Here is a 24910-nt window from a genome sequence, read left to right as displayed (position 1 = left end):
TTTGTTGAATTTTCAGGAAGGGCTGCAGTTCCTCTGTGCACATGATGCTTTCTAATACATCACAGACTTCTTAAAAAAAAAACAACCTATAAAAAACATACATGAAACAAACAAACAACAAACAAAAATACTTTCAAAATATCCACACAGGAAAATGCTATGTAGCTAAGCAGGTTAGTACAATTCTACAAGAAACTTGTGGACCAGATTATGCTCACTGAATTGTGGATATTCTTTTTAAAAAATGAGGGAATAAGATTTCTTCATTCTTCTACCACCACAAGTTGAAAAACCTAGACATATTTAGCCGTCAGCTGCCTAAGGAAATGTCACTTACCAATGTTTAGGATGATAGATTGCATCCTTTAGATGTGCCATTCTCTCTCCTTCCTCTCTAAGGAGATCCATTCTCAATTTTTTACCCTTAAAACCTAAAAGAATCATAACAAAAGCTTCTCACTTAATTAATCACTTCCACTTCCTCCATTTTGGGAGCATTTACATAGCATAAAATGTGGTGCTTGTGGCACTCTGCTATTTCCTCACATGTGAGCTTAGAATCAGCTATGCTGGTCAGACAAGCAGAACTGCTTTTAAAAAAATTTTAAAGTAAAATCCTGTCTCAGCTGCTCTTAGAAGAAACACTTATGTGAAAAGAATTTTCCCCTTTCTCCCACCTATAAAATTACTTCTAAAATGTTGAAACAACTTTTGGATTATCAGCATTCAAAGGTAAATGAGACTAGGAAAAATGAGAAGTCTAAGTCACCAACTTCCTATAATCTCACATCAAAAGGTCTGAAATATTCAAGATTATTCACAAATAAAAAAATGAATATTGGGAATCATGTAATGCCCAAGATTAACAGAATAGTGGTGAAAACAACTCAAACCCATCCTGACCAGCTCTCAGTCATGGAAATCAACACTGAGATTGAGGTTTCTCCTGGGAAGCTTTTCCCAGTGTCCTACACTGCTGGGGACAGTCCCTAGTCTGGGTTAGAGCGCCAGTCCTAGGGTATTCCTTCTTATGTGCAATGTCAATATTTGGAAGCTGACCCTTTCAGGGCCTTCAGTCTTACAGCACTGCTGTCTCTTCTGCAATGGCAGCTAGATTCAGTGTGAACTAGACTAGACATATACATTTCTTTTTAATAGTTTATGAGTATCATCCAGAATAAGAAATATGCCTTTGAGTCATCTGAGCTGGGTCAGAGTAGCTCTGGAGGTGCAGCATTATGGGAATAAACTCACATTCCTCCTGGATTTAAAGCAGCCATAGAAGTGATACAGATCACAGAATATTCTGAGTTAGAAGGGACCCACAAGGGTCATCAAGTTCAGCTCTTCAGTGAACAGCCCATATAGGAACTGAATTTACAATCTTTGCTTTATGGGCACCATGCTTTAAAAAATTGAGCTAATCCTACTCTACCATATCAGTGTTCACCTGTGATGTACCTGGACTAACAACTTAACTCTTCCTGAGAGATATCCAGTACCATTTCTGCCCAGGGAGAAACAGCACTGCAGAGATTCTGGAGGTCAGTAACACACCACTGCAAATGGACATCAAGAGACAGAAGTTCAAGAAGAAGGGAAGAAAAAAGACCAAACAAACACATCTGGTATTTAAAAAAAAAACTGCTCAGACACCAACATTGTGACTCAGGGACTCTCATTCACAGTGTTGTCTCACGTTTAATAATCACTGCTTATAGATATGAGTTTAGCTGGTGACCTTGGCAAACTTCTAGCATCCAACAGCTTCTGTTGCTCTATTTGTATGAAGAGCTACCACTCTCAGTTCATTTAAAAGCTGGTACCTACTCCCTTTATTTGAGTCTCACTAGTTCTTAAAGTGGAGAAGAAAATGTCATTCCTTATTTACCCTTATTACACCACAGGCATTAATTATAATGCTTTGTTTTGAGACCTCCTTTCAGTTTTAGAATTAGCCATTTAATTGTCCTGTCTCTTCAGCTAATTAAGATCTGAAGATCTTGTTTCTTATCACAAGCTGTTTAGGTTTTTTTGGGTTTTTTTAAGAATTTTAGTGAAAGATCTTTTGAAGAAGCAAGCTCTTTTTCCTTTTATTTAAGGAATCCCCTCTGTCATTTCAGCTTATTTATCCACTAACTTTACTGTTTATTTAAACTTTTACTCATTTTCTGCAGAACCAATGTATTGACCTGCCTAGAACTAGAGGTCTCTTATTTCAAGGTATTTGGTATCATTTTATCTGCCTTGTTTTCCATCAGAACAAAAGAATTTTTAAGAGGAGGCATTGAACTGGGCTAATACAGGTTTATGTCCTATTAACATGAAGAAAAGGGAATTGAACACACTTCTCACCTGGCATGAATTGCACCCCTGATTTTATATAGGAGTGTGGGTCCACCTTCAGTTTTTGAATCATACCCCTTGTTTCTTTAGATTTCTTTTGCATATCCATGAAAAAATGCTGTTTTACTTTCATGCTATGTACATTCCTTTCCATTAAAAAAAAGTATTTTGATTCAAATAGAATAAATTGTGTTTTTCAGGTGTGAGGGAATTTTCTTCTTTGTCTTGAAAAATAAAAATCTCTATTTGCACAGAGCAGATATTTTTCAGGAAATAGCTTATGATATTTTATTTTGTTCTGAATATGTATTTGACTTTTTTCCTGTAAACTCAATACAATGTCTCAGTTCATACATCTGTGAGATCAAAAATGCACTGTTCCAAAGCACTGGGTAGGAAATGTATAAAAAAATGCAGGTGTCTGAGCAACAGTTTGACAAGCAGAGAGACAAAAGGAACACAGGGAAAGGAACAGTGTCAGAGAAGTGTGAAGACAAAGGGTCTGGAGGCAAGGTTTGTGCTCAGTGTCATAGGGGAAATAGAAACTCTGCCGGTGTCAGCTTTCTCTCTATAATGCATCTCTGTCTCAATTCATGCTAAATAGATTGGCATGTACTGCTGACATGCCTATTATTTTACAAGCCATATGTTTTTTAAATACATATATAGATAATAGTACAGTTCAGTCCTTTAGCTAGATTATCAATAGGGCATAATGACAATCCACATATTTATAGATTTGGTTTATTTTAGTGTAACAGTGAGAGAAATGTTTTGTTTTCTGGAGGCTCTGGTGACTCCTCTAATGGAGCAGAGAGCACTGGTGTGTTAGTTGTCTCTTTCAGCTGCCAAGAGCTGTTTGGAGATTGAGTCACAGAGCTTAGGGAATGGCTCAATTTTATGCAAAGCAGGCATCTGCAATAAGGCAGATGAGCTGTGCTTGGAAGTACCTGCTTCTTCCAACTATAAGTTTTCATTTTGTCTTTAGGCTACAAATGGTTTAAGTTACACAGGTGAATCTCAGTTCAGGATACTGAATCTTTTTACCACTAATGCTGCTGTATTACTTAGCTAGCACAACAATATCCAGTTCTGCTCCTGGAAACAGAAATATTTCAGGGTAAAATTAATAAAATTTTAGTTACAGTTTGTCTAGCATCTTTAATATTGCTTTAATTAGTTTTAAGACAGAAAAAGTTCGCAAGCTTTGTATCTAGCCCCTGTAAGAGGAGAGGAGACAACAGCAAAACTTGTCCATCCAGCTTGTCATGTGCAATGTCTCACTTTCAAACTCAGTTGGCCACCACTCACCCAGCATATCAAGAGTGGCACATCAGGAATATCCACATACAAGGGCAGGTGTAGGTAACAGGTGTTGAAACTTGGTTGCACTGGGTTGTATATTCCACTATATGAAGGAGATACTACTAATAGCTTGGGCATGTGTGCATTTTCTGCCATAAATGGCAGTTTGCCAATCTCCAGGACTTGTTTAATACATTATCCTTCTGTCCCACAATGTTTATATCCCACTGCAAATTCTTTGTTCTGCTCCAGAAGTGCCTCCTCGTCTCCGGCAGGCAAGTGGGCAGAGAGGCAGGTGGCAGCTGCAGACATCCCCTGTTGAACAGTGATCACTGTTCAGGCCCTTTGGACAGAGTGATGCACGAGCAGAATTCCCTCTGGGCTGAGGTTCAGCCCACCTGGGGTGACAGGATCTTGCTCTACCAGTCTGCATGTCCTTGATTTTGAAATAGATTTCTATCCAACAAATATAAATCCTCATCTGTGGAGCCTGGATACAGTTTCAGTGAGTTGTTTTGCTGAAAATAATTAATAAGGGCTGTACTGAAGTGCATGTGGTCTTAGCAAAACTCAAAATGTATATAAAAAAATATGTTTTCTACTTGTTTGGTTTAAAATCAGTTTAATTAAATAAATTCACATTTACACCTGATAAAGGCAAGATATAACTTCTATGTTTTATAAAAATAAAGTAAATTCATGTCTTAAGGTTATGACAATCTTATTAAAAATACAATTTATGGTTAAAATTTACCAATGTGTCTATATCCAGATGTTGAGAAATGCTTAAAACTTTGTATGCCAAGGCCTTAAGGATACCTTCATTCCATGCCTGCTCTTTTTGACCATACGTTTTTTCCAAGATGCAGTATAATTCCACATTTTAGCCAAAGACTCCAGACTCATGCTATATAGGCTGTCAGTTGATTCTCTGTCGTCCTGCTTTTCTGCAGCATGCCAACACTATTTCTTGCTCTCCAGCTTTCTTTTGGAGAGCAATTTAATTGCACTTGAATGCCTAGTCCCTGGACTGCTGTGTGGAGCCAGGTAGCTGAAGATCAGGAAGCCAGTCTTTGGAGTCCAAGATTGCAGCTGGAAGCTGCTGGAACAGACTAAACTAATAGGAGCTGTTAAAAAATAGAGCAGAGGCTGATACACATGAGCTGTAAAAGATTTTCTTCAAATTCTCTCTCCTGTAGAAAGAAGTAAGTGTAATCCTTGCTTTCTGGAAAATCTCATGAGATCCGAGATCTACAGGGATTTTTATTTTTTTAATTAAAAATAAAACATAATTGCTTGTGGCATCTGAGTGTTCTCCCATACAAGACAGTATATGGGGCTTCTTTGCAGTTTTTCTTTTGCTCCTGCTGAAATTGGTACAAAGTCACAGTTAATTTGGGTGGAAACAGAAGCTACACAAAGTTCAACTAGCTTTTCAGCTGAAAGCTCACAAGGATTTTATCACTGGTCAAAGCTTTCTTCCTGTCTACGCAGAATTTTCTATTAACCGTAAAAGCTGTATTTTTCCACACTGTCATATGTTCACAGAAATATTAGAACTGCCATACCTAATCAAACCAGTGGTCCATCTAGGCTAGTATCCTTGGCTCCAGATGCCCCAGGGGAAGGTGCAGGAAAATTCATATTGTCATCTCCCAGGGGAAGTATCTTCCTAATACAGTCTTTGACTAGCTATTGCCCTGACCATCAGTGCTCATAATTGTTATACACTTTTATCCTATCTAAGGGTTATCTATCATGTATGTCCTATTGTTTGAACTATTCCCTACAGGTTTAGGCATAAAGGTCACAATAGGACAGAGGTCATGAGTCACAGTAGATCAAAAGGCATAGCGTGTCAAATGTTGCAATATAATTCATACTCATGTATACAGCACATATATAAAGTGATAGTTCATACTAAGGCATTGCCTCACATTGGTCTTACAGCTATAGCTCCCCTAAGAGTGTTATAATATGCTATTGACTTTCTTGTGGATTCATCGTGCTGTGAATTATTTCTGGCCAGTGGAATGCATGGAGTTACCTTTTGGGTATTACTTAAGCAGGCGTCTTGTGATTGTGCCAGAGATCTTTTTTGCAGGAGTCAAGGTGTGTATTGTTTCCCTAGATTTTTATTATTTTTTAAAGGAAAAAAAAATAGGAAGGGGAAGAAACTGAAGATTTACACTTTGGCTTAAAGATATACTGGGTATATGAAAACAGCTCTTTTTTTTCACTCCCATAAAAGAACTGATCCCATGGTCTCAGCAGGAATACATATGTGAAGCCATATTCAGTAAACCTTAGGTGTCACAATTTTTCTGTTTTCTTTTAAACTCAAGAATAGACAACTGTCACCTATAGTTTTGTCCCCAGCATTCAATCTTTTTAATTTCCTACATGTGGTTATTCATTCTGCCCGCCACCCCCCGCCCCACCCCGCCCCCCATTCTTTGTTCTGTTCCTCTTGGAATAAAAAAAAACCCAAAAAAACAGATAAGAAATAAACCAAAAAACTCTGTAAATGATCATCTTCCTAAGGACGCTTTACTCCTTCTAACAATTTGACTTTTCACCTTTTGGGTGCTTAGTGGAAAAACCATTACTTGCTTGCTGAGGAAAAAGCATTTAATGAATCACAAAATCATTCAATTATTCTTAAAAACACTTCACATCACACATCTTTTTCCAAGTAAAGTGTGCATTTTTCACATTTAAATGGTGCATAACTGCCTCATAGAATGTGTCCCTAGAGTTAGAGTCATTTTAACAGAAAGGTTCCAGGAGTATACAGAGCAGTTTGATATATATAAGCATTAAAATCTTTGCATTAAAGATGCAGAATTTCCTCTTCTCTCTTCACTGTCTTTCAACAACATTTATGCAAAGTTGCCTTTCTGCTGTTGTGAATTGTCTAGCTTTGTGCGGAGCTGAGATCCACATGCTTTGCTTACTTCGGCTTGCTGCACTACCACACGATAAAAATGAAGTAATTGTAAAGCTAATATGGGGCAGCAAAGCATTTCAAATGTTTGGGGGTTTTGTAAATAAAGGGAAATTTTCTCTAGGAAGGTTAGTAAGATATTTTTTCAGAAAAGTATATTATTTACAATCATTGAGTCTGATGCTGGTCTCTCACCACTTTTTCTCTGCTTTTATAAGAAAAGTGCTCTGTGCAGACTGCAGTAGCTGCATTTCCTACACAAAGTTTTCTTTTTATTTTTTTTCCTTTTGACGGGGCTTATGTTTTTTAATGTACTTACATTGTAAAACTTTCTTTTCCGTATTTTATGAAAACGTATGTTCTTTGCCCAACAGAATCAGGTGGTTGACTAGGCTTGCAAAACCAGCTTGAAGGCTGCATTTTTGCAAGGGCAAATGTAAGTCAGCCTGTTTATTTGAATGCTCGTATATGAGCCGTACCAGCTAAGGAGCTGGCCTTGAATTTGTAAACTTTCCTGCGCTTTTATATCCCTGTACTTTAAACAAGTAATTTTTTCCATAGCAATAATTTTTTCCTTTTCTTTTTTTCTTTTTAAATTTAATAGGAAAGAGTGATATTTATAAAACAGCTTTAGGCTAACTTAGATATCTAACTTAGGCAGAGTTTTAAGAACTAAACCTAGGTGTTTGTATTGCCCTGCATAGCTGGCAGGGAGACAGAGGTGCCGGGGGGCTTTAGGCGAGGGAGGAACTGCTACAATTCAAAGGACCTAAATCAGATGCCTGAAGTAGACAGTGTGAATAACCCTCTAGATGGCTGGAATTATTAGACCACATTAGAGAGAAAGGAAAAAAGTGAGGCTGGCATATGGTGAGTGTCCTACATATGGTATGTTGTTTATATGTGTTTTTTCCGTTAGCATTTCTCTTTCCTTTGTTGCTCCACCTCCTCCTGCAGTCTCTCCTAACAACAAAGTTAATTCAAAAACTTCTGTGGTCGAAGGAAAGTTTTCGGACCTGCACTGCTCTCAAAAGAACAAATACCAGGCAAAATGAATTAGCTCTCTTTCCCATACTCTGCCTTGCTTAAACAGTGCACCATGTGTAATCTTCTATTTCCTTTTATTTCTTTGGAGCCGATAAGGTGTGCATATGTGTTAAATTCACTTGTCATAAAATTTACCATAATTCACCTCCCAAGATTGTGTTTTATACTCACTCAACTATAAATATTTTTTGCAATACCCAGAAAGGATAGGTGCCAATATGATAGACAAATGCTCGTCATACTGTATTAATTCCGTTGGTCCAGTCAAATCCTGGTCTTATCCATTATTGCTTCAGGAAGAAGCTCCCTTGTGTTGCAAGAAACAGACTCCACCTGGTTCTGATTAAGTTTGCACTGGTTGGATCTGCCCAGTGATGGCGTAAGAAAATACGAAGCAGAGAAGTCTGCAATTGAAGCTGTAGATTCATGGCCTATAAAACTAAAAGGCTATTATGGTCATCTACTCTTTCTGCCTCCTCCCCGTGAAAGGGGCACCAGAACTTTTCTGAATTACTCTTTTTTGTGTGTGTGCATGTGTGATTTTAACAGAAAAAAATCATACATCTTGATTTAAGCCTTCCAGTGTGTGTCTCCAACTACATCTTCTTACCACTGGCTTCTGTTACACCTTTGTCACCAGACTGAAAACTCTAGTGTTATCAGATTTCTGTTTCTCACAGAGTTATTTATAAGCTGTGATCAAGTAGCCTTTTAAACATCTCTCTGATAACCTAAATAGATTGATCTTCTTGCGTCTTTCATTACAAGGAATGTTTTCCACTCCTTTCATCATTATTCTTGTTTTCCTCTGAACCTTTTCCAATTTTTCAACAACCTCTCTTGAATTGTGGACACAGTGTTTCCAGAACAGGTTCCATCTGTGCCAAGGACAGAGGTAACACGACCGTGTTGTTTGTTTCTCTGGTGTTGTGCTCTTCGGTTGTTTCAGATTCGTGTCTACCCTCCTGTGCTCACAGCTCTTGGCACTGATTATCTGCTCTCCAGGCTTTTTCTGCCTGCCTTCAGTCTATGGGCAGGGTCTTTACCTTGTAGCAGTGGCACAGCTTTTGCTAATAGACCAGTGTCTTACATTTCTCTGGATCGAAATTTACCATTTATTTAAATGTGGCCAGTTTCCTGAGCAAACTGAGTTCACAGTGACTTGGCTTCCTCTTTATTTACTAATCTTCCAATAATTTCAAATGGAAAATTCTAAACATATATTTTTTATAACTGATAGAAGAGTCACCAATAGAAAAAAAATAATAGGGTTATGTGTCTGTGGTTCATTGTTAAAATAACCACCACTGATCACTTTTCCCCACTTGCTATATGCTTGAGACTGAGATGTGATTCTATTTAATAAGTACAATGTTGATTTTAATATTTTAATGAAAATATTATGGTTAAAAACTAAAAGACTTTCCAATATTCCTCTACATATTTAATAGTATTAAAATTACCTTTATCCTACCAAATTCATACTCCTATTAAATGATATCAAGTTCACTTTGGCAAGATGATTTTCCAGAAAATTCGGTTCTCACTGCTTTGATTAAAATAGACTAACATTCCTAGAAAGTGTTCCTTATTTTGCTTGAGATCAGTGTGTGGTTTGAATGTTTACAGACATTTAGGTCATCATATTTATTTTATTTAATTATTCACAAAAATTTTTGTGTAGTTCTCTTGAACCTCCCCAGTTCTCCAAGATGTAGTAAAAATCCTCACTAACCATGCAGACTTCTCTGCCAAATGTATTAAAATACCTCCACGAAAATTATTCAGGTCTACAGATTTTAAGAATGTCTAGTTTTATTAGCTGCTATTTAACATTCTCCTGTGCAACTACTGAAACAGAGCATCATACTTATCTGATACTAATACATCATTTGACTTTTCCTCAAAATAAGAAGAAAAGTATTCAACAATTATTTTATTTTTTTAAATGTTCTTACAAAAAGTCCCAGTAATTTCCACTTAGTAATGGAGGAAAACAATTTTTAAGGTTTTTTTTGTTCAGAATAAAATTTCAAAATGTCTTCATACTGTCCTTATTGCTGTGTTCTCTCTGTAATATTTGACTTAAAATGCCTTGTAATTCCCAGTTTCTAATTTATATTAATTGCTACCTTTCCCCTGTATCTCCCTTTTGGTTTTGGTTTTTCTTTTTAGTAGCCACATTCAAATGCAATGTCGTTTTATTTTCAACAGAAGAGTAGAAGGTTGTTCCTCCATTGTGACTATGACATGTCTTTTACAACGCATTTAGCAGACTGAAGTTGTCAGTCAAGTATCTCCTTTAATACTTTCTTCAAATAACTGTTTCACCCTCACTATCAAATTTGTAAAAGCCAATTGTTGTATATCAACAAATATAAATATTAGACTTTTATTCGTTTTCTCATAACAAATATAATCAAGTTTTAGAAATGTGCACACAAGCAATTAATTTTTTTATCCTCTATTTCCTCTGTCATTAGACTAAGGTTTAGTTGAGAATTCCTCTGAATGCAGTTAGAGAAATTGTCATTTTTGATTTGTTTAATGTAGCTAATATTTTGTTATGGACACTCTGAGGTACTCATTTTATGTTAATACAATTGCATACTTCATAAGAATTTTTCCTTACTAAGATGTTTCATGACTGGTATGAAAGAAACCCAGACTTTTACAATTTTTTGTTTAATTTTGACGGCAATGGGAATCTTTAAAATAAGACATATAAAGTGAGATATAAAATGTCAGCTTGATTCAACAATTTGAATCATTGCTTCAAAATAAGTGTGGGTTTAAAAATATTGACACAGTTACTGAGAGGTGTGAAAGATTTAATGCACAGAAGCCATTTGGGGTTTTTTGTTAGGAGTAAAGTGCTAACTTGGAGACGCAGCGTTCTCTCATAGCCTCTGTTTATTTGCAGTAACATATGCAGATTACTCACTTCAATGCTTTAAGCAGAAATATAAAACATACTGAAAATGCAGATACAATTATAACAAATTATAAAATTCTGGAAATCGGGTCTGAGGTTCCAGGCTCTTTGAAGTCAGTAGCGCTCAAACTGTTAGACTTCCAGTAGTTTTCTTCATAAAACACTGTTCCATATTATAATGATTTAACTTGCCACTAGCCTCATGCTAAAGTTTGTTAACTGGACCATAACACCCAATTACCTCACCCTGATTTAATCCTAGTCTTAAAGACGGTGAAACCTATTAAAAAGGGTATTATTACATAAGAATACTTTCAGGGAATGCATCTCCTAATTCTTTTTACGTGATTCTGCAGAATTTTTTTAAAAAAGAAATACTGCATTTCTATTTGTGTCACAAGCACATTATTCTTAACAACAGACCTGAAGTAAATGTCTACAGTAGACATTTCTAATTTTAAGTATAGCCACCTTGTAATTATCTGATTTAATTTCTTTGGCCCTTTATATTGCCTATTTAGATGGAAAGCTCTCTTGTTCAGTGCACAGAACCTGACACAAAAGGGCAAAGATCTCTACAGAAATCGTATTAAAATGTTACTGCTAATTCAACCAGTCACCATCTAAACTTATGAGTTTTACATATTTTATCAGCAAAAAAACAATGTATTACCTGTTCTCAGCAATTTTTTTGCCAGTCCTTTATGAATGTACAACACTGACTTTTTCAGTCACGATCTGTTAGTTCCGAAAGGAAACACCAAACATATTTGGAGAATAAAATCAGTATTAAATGGATTAACAATAGATTTGGCTTCAATGCAATAAATCCAGAGAGTCTCTGCAAACACAGGAACTAGCTATATTTTTTACAGATTTATTTCCTACTATTTAATGTACATAAAACACGTGAATTTAATTTGTTATTGGTATTTTTTACCATGAGGAGAGTCAAGGAAAAATCCATGCAATCATGCATGAGTGTAATGTTAAATATGAGAAAATAGCGTATTCTATCAATCAGACAAGAATTCACACCAAAAGGGTTATTAGGGTACGTTCAGGCTGATTTGGGGGAGGCCAGGGCTGACTGGGTCTGGAGGCTAATATACCCTACCACCAGTACGGAATAGCCCTTGAGGCTACGTATCTGGGAAACTGGACTTTATCTGCTCATGCTCTTTCTGATCAGACTTGTCTTTTTCCTGGCAGCTTTTGCCAGCAATCAGATTCACTGAAAACATGAAAGAGAAAATGATTGCTGAAGTTCTGCTGAACAAGCTCAGTGTTATCTTTCTTCTCGCTCTGTTTGCCCATATGCACAATGAAAGGAAGCTGGCAGAGGTCCTGGTCCAGGAAAAGAATTAGGGGCTTTATCATCAGACAATAAGTAGAGCAAATTGCAGACCACAAACTACTTCTCTTCAGAGTACCCATAAAGGACTCGTGGCTGAACTTGGTGCCTTAGAGCTAAAAGGAGGAAGTACAGGGAGGTTGTAAAGATGAGTAGCCAGACAATGAGGGAAGATTATGCAATGTCTACTGTTGACGACTGGGCAATGAACACACAAAAAAGTCTAAAATCCTTGAGCCTTGAAGTCCTGGTAATTTTAATTAATTTCAAAAGCTGCAGAAACCCGTCATACTTTTTATTCCAAAATTTTTGTTTTTTTCACATAATAGTATCCCAGGGGTTCTCATGGACTATCAAAGATATATAATGAAGCTTTTAACCAAGAAGAGGACTATTTGTTTAATAGTGGTTCCATTCAGTTGGAATCAATGAAAGAGTATTTTAAAACCAGGGAGCTAAAAATCAAAAAGACTTGCAAGCCCAGTGAAATAAAACCTTTCTGCCCTTTGTTACCATACCATTCTTCCTCACATTCTGATTCAAGGTGTACAGGGAAGAGAGATTTTGACACTACATATTGTAAAATTAAAAATCACAAAGCAGGACTTTGACAGAGTGACTGAATCCCTTTGAGCTTTTGAGATGATTTTGGAAACTTGGAAAGAGTCCAGATTTTTGCTAAGTCTTTGTTTTCAATCCAAAATAATCTGGAAATAATACCTGTAACATGAATTATATTAATGTATACCTGTAAAAAGTACATAAACTGGTGGAAATACGTCTGCTTAGTCTTCTCAAATAATGATATGAACTTCATCTTAACATGATCACCTCACACAGATGCTTTTAGATCCTTTTTGAGTATTATTTAAAGGCATTATTTTCTCATTTTAATTGACATGCACACAGAAAGAGATCTGAAAAATACTGAGCAGAAATCAAATCCACCAAAAATCTTTATGGATATACTGTTCCCCTAGTAATCCCTCAATCTGTAAACACCTCAATAAGATGTCTAGAGAAAATTGATTAAAATTCTTATAGACTCAGTTCCTCTGAAGATGCTGCAAAGCTGGTCTACTAACACTGGTTAACTAGTTACATAAGGAATCCGGGAGTCATAAGCACTGCTCAATTTGCTGAAATGAGAGGCTTTCTTCTTTTCCCTGCCTCTAGCTTGAGGATCAAATTTTCCATACAAATTGGCATGGTGTGGTAGATTTTCTCTCTGCTATTCCATATCCTTGATATTCTCTGTGTGGGGAACTGCCACTAATGCCAAAGGGATGCTTGGCTCGTTGTGCTCTCCCGATAGCTACTTCAGAAATGCTGTTAGATTAAATAGCGAGGGACAGCAGCGTTTCAGTTGTGATCCATCAGGCGGATCTGAGAGGAGCCGTTTGCCCTGAGAGAGGATAGACTTTCGAGACATATGGTGCTATAATGGGGGGGTGGGGATTTTTCAATTCCAATCCACCCATTCCGGATGAGAGAGACTGAGCTAATACCCTCGTGTACGGTGCACTGCATCTCGCTACGGAAGTAGCGTTAGGGTGGAATTTATGGACTCTCTAAATTGTTTGCCAGGAAATGTTTACTAGCTATGCACAATAAACGTCTGTGAAAGCGTATCCCTGTGTTTAATACGATATGGTTTTTTTTTTCCTTATATTTGGGTCATACTATTATGATACCAATAAAGGAAACTTAAAAAAAAATGCAGAAAAGAAAACAAACTAGTAATGTATGTTCATATTTATGGAACTTCATTTGGGAAAGTTTGATTGACTACAAATTGTACAGTATAAACTTATTGCCAGGACCTCTGGATACATGCCATGCCTTCAATATTAGAAGCTGACTTATTTTTAGATCCAAATATTCTCATCATCAAGTCAAGGTATGTTTTTAAAAAGGTTCATTACCACAGCTGCAGGGGGTCATACATAATGAAATTAGTGTACATGTATAAGAGAAGTCTATCTACCAACTCACCAAAATGGATACATAACGTCCCAATTTAGAAATTAAACAGGCAGTTTTGGATCACAGGAATCCAGGAATTTTGCTCTCGGATGTGACTCTGTCTTCCATGTAGCTCATTGTTGTACTAGGGACTACTGTACAGTTTTATAGGGTGTGTTAGATTAGATACATTCCCAAACATTTTTCTCTGCTAGGAAGCGAAGTCAGAACTTTCTCTGGTAATCTGTACAAAAAGTTTTTTCTGCTCCTTCATTTGATTTCATGTGAGACTTCTATTTTAATATAATGCATCTAAGAACTCTCCCTGTGATTTAAAGACAGTGGGCACTAACCTGATTTGTTTTAATCATACAGTAAGGGTTTGAGCCTGGAGGTAAGCTTGCACTTTTGCACAGCTGAACATCTTCTTTCAGCATACACGTATGTGTATTTATACATCCAGCATGCTGTTCATGATGGGATTTTCAAATTTAGTAGTTTTGTAAAACTGTTTTGCAGTTTCAACTTGTATTTTCTGCAAATAAGAATAACTACAATAGACTGACATACCTTCCCCCTTGCTTGCTGTGAATATATCAGAAGAGACTAGGTGATAACAATAACAAGGAAAGAACATTTAAAATTAGACATCTCAACTTCTATAGCAGATAATTTAACAGTTTTAGTGCAATAAAAATTTGAAAATCAGTTCGTAAAATATTTTCTCCACCAGGCTTGTTTTAAAATGCAATTTTCAATAGTGTTGGTTGTTTAAATTATTTTTTTTGTAATCACAAGAATAGTATCTATGTTTTCATGCAGTTTTTAAAATTGCTATTATAGTTTAACAAAGAAATTGATCCTGTGGGGTCACTGGGGAAAAGAAAAGACTCAGCACTTCCTCAAAGTCAAGTATGAAGACAGTTGTTGTAAAACAGTTTAAGGGTGAGTTTCTTTAAAATGTTTTCAGAAATTCTACCAAGTTGATCACAATAGTAAAAGTATATGAGGAATACATTGTCTCTAATACTACTATGGGTGAAAATGCAGTAATAATAAAGAAGCGCTTCAAGTCATCTTAGTAACAGCAAAACTTGTTTCTACAATTGGGAATGTGTAGATTTGGATGCACTAAGAGCACATGACTCATACTGTGGGATATTAGTTTTGATTCAAACTTCTTTGTTTCAAGCAAAAGAGGTTTATGCAAGAGGTTTTTTTCTTTTATATAATAAATATCTACCTCAGCTTAAATGGATTGCCTACAATTAGTGACACAAAAAGTAAAAATTCTTCAAAGCCGGTTTACCTGGACAGTGTCTGTTTTATTAGTTTTAATTGGAATTGCATTGGGTACTGAGAAGGAAGAGGCATGATTTTTAGAGTAACACAGCCAAGAAGCTGACATGTCTCGTGCCTTCCTCTTCCATTAGAGACATGCTATGCCTCCAGATGCTGCAGTCTGGATTTAGGGGCATATACCGCTCTTGCACAAGTAAGAGTTGCATATGTTATGAGTTAATTTCGTTTTGTTGTGTTCTTTTGCACATGGCTTTTTTTGAAACAGTGAAACGGAAAATATTTTTAGTTTGCCATCTTGTATTGAAATATACTTGGGTTATTAAATAAAATCTAAATCCCTAAGTGATACGTTCTACAGCTCAAATGTACAAATGCTTAAAGTTCATGGACAAAGTACCTATGAGGGAATTACACAAATCCAGACTGTCCCCATGTGCTGTACATTGCATGTGTCTCAGTCAGTAAAAAGTGTGCCAAATAATACACCTCTTTTTGCAGTTGACCTTCACTAAGCCCACAGTGTTAGACATTTTTCATTTGAAAAAAAAAAAAAAGGATACAAGTAAATGGATTTCATGCTTTTATTATGGGCATCTAATTTAAATGAAATGTATGAAAACGAATCAAAGAGAGGAAGGTGGCTACTTAAAGTGATTCAGTGCACTAGAGTACACTATGTAAACTTAGTTGATATGAAAGTGCCTCAGTCTCTTACTGGAATACTTTATTGAACCCAACCTGAGATCTATCACATTGTATCAAAGGATATGCAAGCAGGATGCTTAATAAAGCATGACAAGCATAAATATCTTGGAAAGGTTTATTTCAACATGTAGTATCATATATTCACAGCTCATCAGTAGAGGTGCATACTGTTTTGGGGAAATAAAATAAAAAATTAGTTTATGCAAACACAGCTTTGGAAAGTGTAATTCTCAAGGTATGTCACTTGGATGTTTCTTCATTGCGTTTAAGAACTTACTGATGTTTTCTAGTGTCACCGGTGCCTTACCAATAGTTTTCTGAATCTTTGAAACTTTATCTGCAAGTTAAGCACTTCTTGGCATATATTTTTAGGGAAGTCTAGCTTGTTCTTTTTTTTTATTCTTCTCATTCTTTCACAAGACAAAATATCTACATCTAAAAACACCCTTAGTTTAGTCTAAAATAATTGCAAACAAAATTGATTTTGTATTTAATTTCTTCTATCAAGTATCTGTTGTTAGCATTATCTGATATTAGATTTTGGGGTGCATTATGCTGCTATGCATTAGCAATTTTTAGGTCTTTGTTTCTTACACCTATTATTAATTACTGTTGCAATCCTGAAAATGGTTCTAGTCAAGCAAATCACATGAAGACAAATAGGACTCTGTAAAAACACAAGATTACTCCCATGTGAAACTGGCAGAATGAATAGACCCTGAGCTCTGCGGGGCAGTGAATATCTTTCTATTCTGAATACTAGCTAGTTAGGGGTTTCTGCTCCAAGTCTAGAGCTCATCACACTATAAATCATAGCAAACACACCTGCAGAGTAAATAACATAATCCCAGCAGCTATTAAAACCTAGAGATTTTGTAATTATTTATTCTTGCAGCATAAATACATGCCCATGCGTCTTTTTCTCCCTTCAGAGCAAAGAAAATCAGGAACTACTACAAGCACACACTGTAGTAGTATTGTACTCACTAATGTGTAAAAGGGATGACAAAAATTGGTGACTTATCACTCTCCCAATGATGGAGGCAGAATTATGAAATATGCCCCCTGCTGCTGGTCCTGCAAGGGCTTGGAAATGTCAGCCAGGAGACAATAAATATTTCAGATATTTGGTATGTTTTTGTCTCTATTTCGGTTTTGTTACTGTAAGCCTACTGCGTATTTACCCGGTTAATCGATGTAAGTCACAGCTTAAGTCTGTGATACGCAAAGTTTTCAATCATATGTATTTTTTATTCTGGGTGACTCAGACTTGAAGTATAATCAACACAATATTAATTTTACAGCATAGATAGAAGCAAGCATTGTTAAAAATAAAGAATTATAAAAATGCCCTTCACCTTTTTTCCATGCACAATAGTGTCTGTATTTTCAACTCCAGTGAAATGTCTTTTAAATACACATACAGATCAAAATCCACAATCTGAATTGTATCAAACAATAAAATGCTTAAAGTGTAAAACACAAGCCTTTTTTTCTCCCTCTCTTATTTTATGAGGAAAATGGACAGAGCATAGCGTGTAATTGTCAAGATCTGGGGACGACAAAATGGAAAACATCTTCTTCAGGTATTATTGACTTGCCTGCATATGCATTTTGAGTACACTTCTAAATACAAATTTAGATATGTATTATTAAAGTGCCCGACAAAGCTAGTCATAGCTGTTTTCTAGTTCAACTATTCTTAAGTGGAGATAATACTAGAGAGAATTAAAAAAATGTTTAATTACAATGCAACAAGCAGAATGGGAAAAAAATGTATTGTGCAAAACTGTTCAATTTTCAAATAAATTATTTATTTAAAACAAACACACTCCAAAGTTTTGAATATGACTTCTGGGACTTTTGGGTATCTAATGTGAAATGCAAGTTTCCCATAGTATGTGAAATGCATAGCTTCCCAAATTCTAAAAGCATTCCTGAAACAGCATAGTTCAGGTGTGAAGCCTCAAGTGCATTCAGAATTTTAATATTTCATCAGTTTATTTAAATTAAATAGGAAGCATAAGATATTTTACTGGTTACAGTGGGCTGGCAATTCAAATAACTTTTAATGATGTAATGCAAACTTGTAAATCATTTTCAGCGAGGGCCTCATGGCTCAGCACAACTTTTCTGTAGTATACTAAATTGCTGGCATAACTTTAAAATTTGTAATGCTTGGAGATCATGAAAATAAGAACAGAAGCCATATGTATGTGGGAGAAGTAGCTGGAAATATTAATTCAGGCTTAAAAGTTTTTACAGATCTGTATTTGTCTTTAAAGCAAAAATTGTGTCTGATAAGTGTTAAACCATGGCACATGTAAGCGCTATAGAGAGTGAAATGGAAATATACCACAGAAATGCAATCTTAAAATTGTGGTAGTGCAATTTATCAGAAAAAAATGTTTCTATGATGAAGTATTGTAAAGATACTGGTGCAGCATAGGTTTAGAATAGTAAATGTGATTATTTTCAATTTTAATTAGTCAGAGATTCAGTATTTTTGACTAGTCAGTGAACAATTATTCATTTTCTTTGCTAGGATTTTCAGTTAAGGCATTCAAGCATCCCTGAAATAATGCATAATCCCCAGGCTTTATTACTGCTTATATCTGTGGGTTTATATTGCCATACAGGTACCAAGAGAAACGAATTATATTGCTTCAGAGGGAGTTAAACTGGCAAAAATTCGGAAAAAAAAGAAAAGACTGAAAATAAATATACATCTGTTGTGAATCTGGATTGACTCTAAGGTTGAATGATGCCTGCATTGACCAAATTGCCATGAAAAAATACGAACTGATCATAATTACAGTAGAATAGAACTCTGTCCTCTTATTTGGTAGGCTCTTGGGTACAATAAAAACTTTGGCTAAAAGAAACTGAATTCATATTTGTAAGCTTTCCCTTTGACAGTAATGAAAATATTCTTAAATTGTGTAAATTGCCATCCTTTTGCTGACTTCAGCAAAGTTATGACAACTTATATAATTCAAATGGTCCCCAAATATGACTTATCTATCTGATTTTACTGTAATACGCATATTGCAAATATGCAAACCACACACTAGAAAGAACTGACAAGAATCCTACTTACATTCTGATAAATATTCAGGAAGGTGGTTCTTTCAGCCTCCAACGTAAAAAATCAGAAAGACTACAAAAGTCCTGAAAAGGAGGAATTGTACACTGGTTCATTCAGGTCAATTTTACATGATCTCCTTCCCCATGAATGGTAAGTTAAAAAACCAAAAGCGACCCACCAGCAAAACCAAGAAACACAAAGTGAATGCAAATAGTAGCCCATACATGAAAATATAAAGGATGTTCCAAACTGTGTTGGCTCCAGATGTTTTTATGAGTTAAACAGTTTACTGTTTTCACATATTTAAAACATTCTATTTTTTTCACTTGATGTTTATAAGCTTTGGGCAAACTTGCTGGCATTGATTTAAGTTATGCTTTTGTACCACATGTAGGTTAAACACACATTCTGAAAAGGTACAATGCAAACAAGAATTCAATCATTAATATTGAGAGGCAGCAACTGCTTACAATTTTTTCCAGTAATTATTCTGCTATTACTGAGAAGCTTTACACTGAAGTTATAACTAAAAAGTTATAATTTTTTTACAAAGGATGCTATCATATAGCCATAGGTATTTGGTAACTGCACAGAAACTTTTGGAATAATTTCAGAAAGTGTTTGAAGCTGTTTGTTTGCCTTCACATTAATTGCCTATTTTTGCATTCTCCTTATATAGTTTGAAATGAAAGCATAAAGCTCTGCAGTGAAATGCATATCCAGTTCATGTGTGCTTAACACTGGTTTTTAAAGAAGTAATAAGAACACTTGATATAGGACCTATGAACTTATTTGGAAACTCAGAAGCCCAGGGAAGCACATTCCTGAATAGACAGATTTGGATATGAAGCTATTGACAAACACGGAGCTGTGCCATTATAGCTTTGCTATTGCATTCTTTCTTTTCTTCTCTTCACCTTTTGGAATCTCTTCTGCCTCTCCCTAAAATGTCTTATTTGGCTTGTTTCTTACTTCTCTTGGAAACCTTATCTTTCTCCCTCTTTCTCGAACCCTCTCACTTTCTTCATTGTGCTTCACTTCACTCCTTTCTTTTTTTTTTTTTTTTTTTTTTTTTCCTTTCTTTTGGTCATGTGCGAGAAATCCTGCATGGCCATTCCCTAGAACGAAGGCATTTTTACACCGCCTTGGCTTCGGGACTTCCCCGACCTCTTCACAGCTGTGGCTGTGTGAGGGATGCGGCAGCAGCGGCCCTGGAAGGAGGGGTGCTGGCATTCCAGCCCCTCCGGCCCCGGCCCCCACGACGGCGACTCGCCCCCGTAGCTGTGGCGGACAGCAGCAGGTTGGAGAGCGGCGGAGGGCAGCGGTGCGGTGCGGAGCGGTGCGGTGCGGTGCGGTGCGGAGCGGAGCGGTGCGGTGCCCGGGGCCGCTCCCCCGCTCCCACCTGGGGCCGCCGCCCGCCCCCGCAGCCCTCGGGCCGCCGCCGCCGGGGCCGCGGCGGGCGCGACGCTCCGCGCCTGTCGCTGTCTCGCAGTTATTGCTCCTGTTTGTGAGGGACAGCAGCACCCCTGTGCTGCCAGCCCGGCGTGTTCCCAAACTCAAGAGGGGCTCAGCCATCGAGATTTCTTTGTATTCCTCTCTTCTAATATTAGAACACATATTGAAACGATAAACACAATGAAAAGCACAAAATATTTCATCAGTGTTGTAACTGTATATTTCCTTTATTCTGAAGAAATATCAAGTTTTGAACGGTGCACAGAGGCAGCAACTTCTGCTTTGGACGCCGCTCTCTTTGTAAAGACCGCGATGTTACAGTTAAATCTAAAGACAGTTATTAAAAAGAGTTAGATGTCAGAAAAGGGGGGAAATCTTACCGTCGAAAGACTGCTGCAGGTTCCAGCTCAGTCTGAAACTGCAGTGAAAAGCGGAGCAGCTGCTGAACAAAAGTTTTAGATTTTTTTTTTTTAAGAAAGTCTGCAAAACTAATTTCCCACAAAATAGGACTCAATTTCCGTTTAAGAAACTAGCTCTTACAAAAGTCATACAATTGCTGATTTTTTCCACTAGCAATTGAAATTCATTTTATCTTTAGCACATGGACCCAAGAATTTAGACTTGAGAGAAATGGTTTCCCTTTTCTACTTTTTTTTTTTTTAATATAGTTTTGTTTTGGGGGGAAGGAGGAGCAAGGTACATCGAGTAGGAAGAGCTGGAGAATAAAACCGCTGAGCAGTGGGCACCTCTTTGGTCATTGATCACTAATGCGTTATCCTGATTTAAACCAGTTAAGAGACGCCTTGGTGGCTACTGTAATTCCACTACGCGCATGTTAAAAAATGATTTTAAAAAAGGAAAAAAAAAATAAAAAGACAGGCCCAAACTTTCCAAGTTATTCCCCAATTCACTAAAGACATTTGCAACGAAGCAAATGAAGATAAAGCAAATAGACGTTATGTGACTTCTTGTTTTGAAGGGGCAGAGGGCAAGAGGGGAAACTTCTCTGTGCAGCCAGCCTTGCTGGCACGGTGGGCGCCGGTAGGTTCGTTGCAGAACCAGCCGCCGATGCCGGGGCACAGCGTGAGGCTGTGGAGGGCAGCCGGGGCAGCGCCGCGGCCCGTGGCGAGTGCCGGGGCGGTGGGCGCGGGCGAGGAGAAGATGGCCCGCGCCGGCACCTTCCGAGCGGGGGAGCGCAGCCGGCGGCCCCGCACGCCGGCGCCCTCGCACCTGGGCTCGCAGGTGAGGCGCTGGCGAGAGCACTTCAGCTCCCGGGGAAACGGGGAAACGGGGGTGGCCCCCGCGTCCCCCGCCCCAGAGTCACCCCCGCACGTCGCCTCACGTCTTTACTGCGCTCCCTCGCCCGCCGCTCGCGGGGGCGGCGGGACCCCGAGCGGCCCGTCGGCCCCGACGGGGCGGTGATGGCCTGCGGGGCCGTGCGGCCGCGGCGAGGGGGGCTCGGGCAGCCGCGCGGGGAGGCGCGGCCCGCGGGGGCAGGGACGAGCGGGCTGCGCCCCCGCGGAGCCGCCCCCCCGCCAGGCCCCGGGCGCCCGGGGCGCGGGCGCGCAGCGCTGCCGCCCGCTGACGGAGCGGCTCGGCGCGGGGACGGCGCTGGCGTTTTGGAGGGAGTTTGCATGTGGTCAGTGCTGTGCTGCTGAGCCAGCCCCCAGCTCACATTACACACTACTGTATTTATAACCTCTCGAAGCTGTTTCCCCCTTCAAGCAGTTCTCTGGGACCACCTTCTATTGGCTTCAACCTCTCCCACTTCTTGACATCTGAGCAGCTCTGAGAACGGCTCATCTAGGTCCGAGTGTTTATGCAGCGGAGACTGGCCACTAGGGCTAAAGATCTGGATTATTTGAGCTCAGCTGCCTGCTGCAGAGCCTGTCGGTGCCGTTTTGGAAAAAAAAATCCCAGCCCCGATCTGTTTACAGTGAAAGTTGACAAAGGGTGGTGAAGTTGGATCTTTCCTAAACTCTCCTGCCTGGAACCTGAGACTTGCATGCCATGGATCACACACTCTTTGGCTGCCTGCGCAGCCCCCATGCCACTGCGCAGAGCTTGCACCCTTTCTCCCAGTCTTCTCTTGCACTGCATGGAAGATCTGACCACATGTCCTACCCTGATCTGTCTTCTTCTTCTTCCTCTTGCATAATAGCGGGATACCCCAATGAGGAGGGCATGTTTGCCAGCCAACATCATAGGGGGCACCATCACCATCACCATCACCACCATCACCACCACCAGCAACAGCAGCACCAAGCTTTGCAGACGAACTGGCACATTCCTCAGATGTCGTCTCCTCCCGCCGCGGCCAGGCACAGCCTCTGCCTTCAGCCTGACTCAGGAGGACCCCCGGAGCTGGGCAGCAGCCCCCCTGTCCTGTGTTCGAACTCTTCCAGCCTGGGCACCAACACCCCCACGGGGGCAGCGTGTGCGCCAGGGGACTATGGCAGGCAGGCTCTGTCCCCGGTGGAAACAGAGAAGAGGTCCGGCAAAAGGAAAAGCGACAGCTCAGGTAAAAACTCGCGCGTTCCCCAGCCGGGGCGGGATCCCCGGGTGGCGGGGAAGTGGCGCGGTCGGGCCCCGCGGACCTGCCGCCACTCGGCTCGGCTCGGCTCGGCTCGGCTCGGCTCGGCTCGGCTCGCCCGGCCACGGCCGCCGCCGTGCTCTCGCCGCCGGCTGACACCCGGCTGCAGGGTTGCTCCTTCCCTCCAACGCGCTCTGGGGATCTCCATCACTAACGCAAACTTTATTAAAGCTTCGGGGGGAGAAATAGAAAGAAAAAATTCAGCACGTGATAGAGTATGAAATCAAGGTGGTGGTGGGGCGGCGGGGGGAGAATTTCCTACAGCCAGAGAGAAACGTTTGTAGTTTTGGTGCGGTTTTCAGCATCTGGTCCCGCGGCCCCCTCCCCCCTGCCCGATACGACACCTCTGCTTCAAAATTCAGAATCCAGCGCGCTCCTTCCCCTCCGCCCCTTCGCGGAGCTGACTGCGGCTCCGAGGCGATTGCACAACGCTTGGAAGCTCTGCCTTGGAAGCGGGGATTCGGGAGAGGAGCTGATGCCTTGCTACCCTGTAGGATCTGAGGATCCCTGTAGGATCTGAGTGATCTCTGAAATCCTCAGCGTGAAGGGGCAAAATTTGGACTCTGTGAAGCAAACGGGTGATTGGGAGTTTCAGAAAGCTGCTTCACTTCAGTTTTCTGGTGGCGGGGACAGAGGAAATGAAGGAGCAGTCTGCCTTCTAAAATCACAGTAATTTTTACATAAAAACATGTAGACCCACAGTCATTCCAGACTGATGATTTGGCATCAATGAATGGGCAAAAAACCTTGACATTATCTCTGCTTTCTAAAATAGCAAAGCCTTTCAAAGTCCTGATCTGACAAAAGGCACTCAGCGAAGGCAACGCAACTGATGGGACTTCCATTAGGGCACACATGAACCGAGGGGTCACCAAAAATATAGTGAGACAGGCAGGAGGCACTTGAAAGAGAGAGGGCTCAACAGATTGAAAACTCAAGAGCTGGCGTAGCAAATTATTTGTTATCACAGAAGAGAAAGTGAAAGGCTTTTCCAGATATGTATGAAGTTCACAACTGAAACCATAACCTTTCACTCAAAATGCTGTAAGCTTAGCCAAGCGCAAGCAACAAAAAGGATTTAAAAAAATAACCCTCAAGAATACCATCACTTCCTTCCTTGTCCATTACATTAGCAAATACTAACAGTTACAGTAATTCAGAACGTATTTATCTGCATTTTGTCTTACGTAGCTGGTGTAGCTGCTAAAAACTCATGCATTTAAAGCTGTATTTAGTTCAAACACTGCTGGTAAAATCTTTGTGTTTGTCTTCTTTCAATGAGAAAAAGATTTATCTGATTTTGTGAGGTGTATGAACAGTCCCTGTTACAACTGAGAAAATAACTGGATGCCTGCTGGTGTAAGGATTTATTGTATTTGTTGGTCTATTTAAAGCTAAAGGAAAAAAGGAAATTGGTCCCTTTCACTGTCAGAGAAGTATCCGAATCACTTTCTGTTTATTTCATTCTGCAATGCAAAAAAAAAAACAACAAAAAAAAAACACCAGTGAGGAATGTCCTAAACCTTACCCTGAAGTGACTGGAGCCTTCCACTGGATTAGCGGACAAGAGTTCAAGCCTTTAGCCATGGTTATGCTTATCTTGCAATGCACTTCGAGCCTCACTTTCTAAGTCTTTCTGAAGATCAAGGCAGGTAACTATTTCCTTCTCCCTTCCGCTAAGAAAAAAATACGACCGTTCACACAATTGTGAATCTCTCAAACTGAAAATAGATGTCTTTTGACAACAGCTGCATAGTTGCTATATGTTTGGTTTTTCTTCAGGAAAAGCCTGAGTTTTGGACTGAATATTTAACCCCACCCCTTTATTAGTCCTGAACTCTGGTGCTAGATATTTAGTGCTATTCTCA

General features: G+C 39.1%; 1 protein-coding gene and 1 long non-coding RNA gene across 3 annotated transcripts in view; one reads left to right on the top strand and one right to left on the bottom strand.

Moving 5' to 3' along the window:
* Positions 1 to 21771, bottom strand: part of LOC110474678 (uncharacterized) — a 32700-nt gene extending 10929 nt beyond the window's left edge. Inside the window, exons 1-3 of one of the 2 annotated variants that reach the window (XR_002466138.3) lie at positions 20830 to 21771; positions 19007 to 19077; positions 338 to 431 (exon numbers count right to left, since the gene is read on the bottom strand). This is a non-coding gene — a long non-coding RNA (uncharacterized LOC110474678). The remainder of the gene's footprint in view (positions 1 to 337; positions 432 to 19006; positions 19078 to 20829) is intronic. The other variant, XR_014951530.1, reaches the window with a different exon arrangement.
* Positions 21772 to 22019: 248 nt separating this feature from the next.
* Positions 22020 to 24910, top strand: part of MEOX2 (mesenchyme homeobox 2) — a 52911-nt gene continuing 50020 nt past the window's right edge. The window contains exon 1 of the mRNA XM_021538313.3: positions 22020 to 22970. Within this exon, the coding sequence (XP_021393988.1) occupies positions 22460 to 22970 (511 nt within the window). The 5' untranslated portion in view covers positions 22020 to 22459. The remainder of the gene's footprint in view (positions 22971 to 24910) is intronic.

The sequence above is a fragment of the Lonchura striata genome, chromosome 2, assembly GCF_050655825.1.
Source record: "Lonchura striata isolate lonStrDom1 chromosome 2, ASM5065582v1, whole genome shotgun sequence".
Lineage (NCBI taxonomy): Eukaryota > Metazoa > Chordata > Aves > Passeriformes > Estrildidae > Lonchura > Lonchura striata.
The sequence above is the reverse complement of the archived record's forward strand: the minus strand, read 5'-3'. Positions and strand labels throughout refer to the sequence as shown.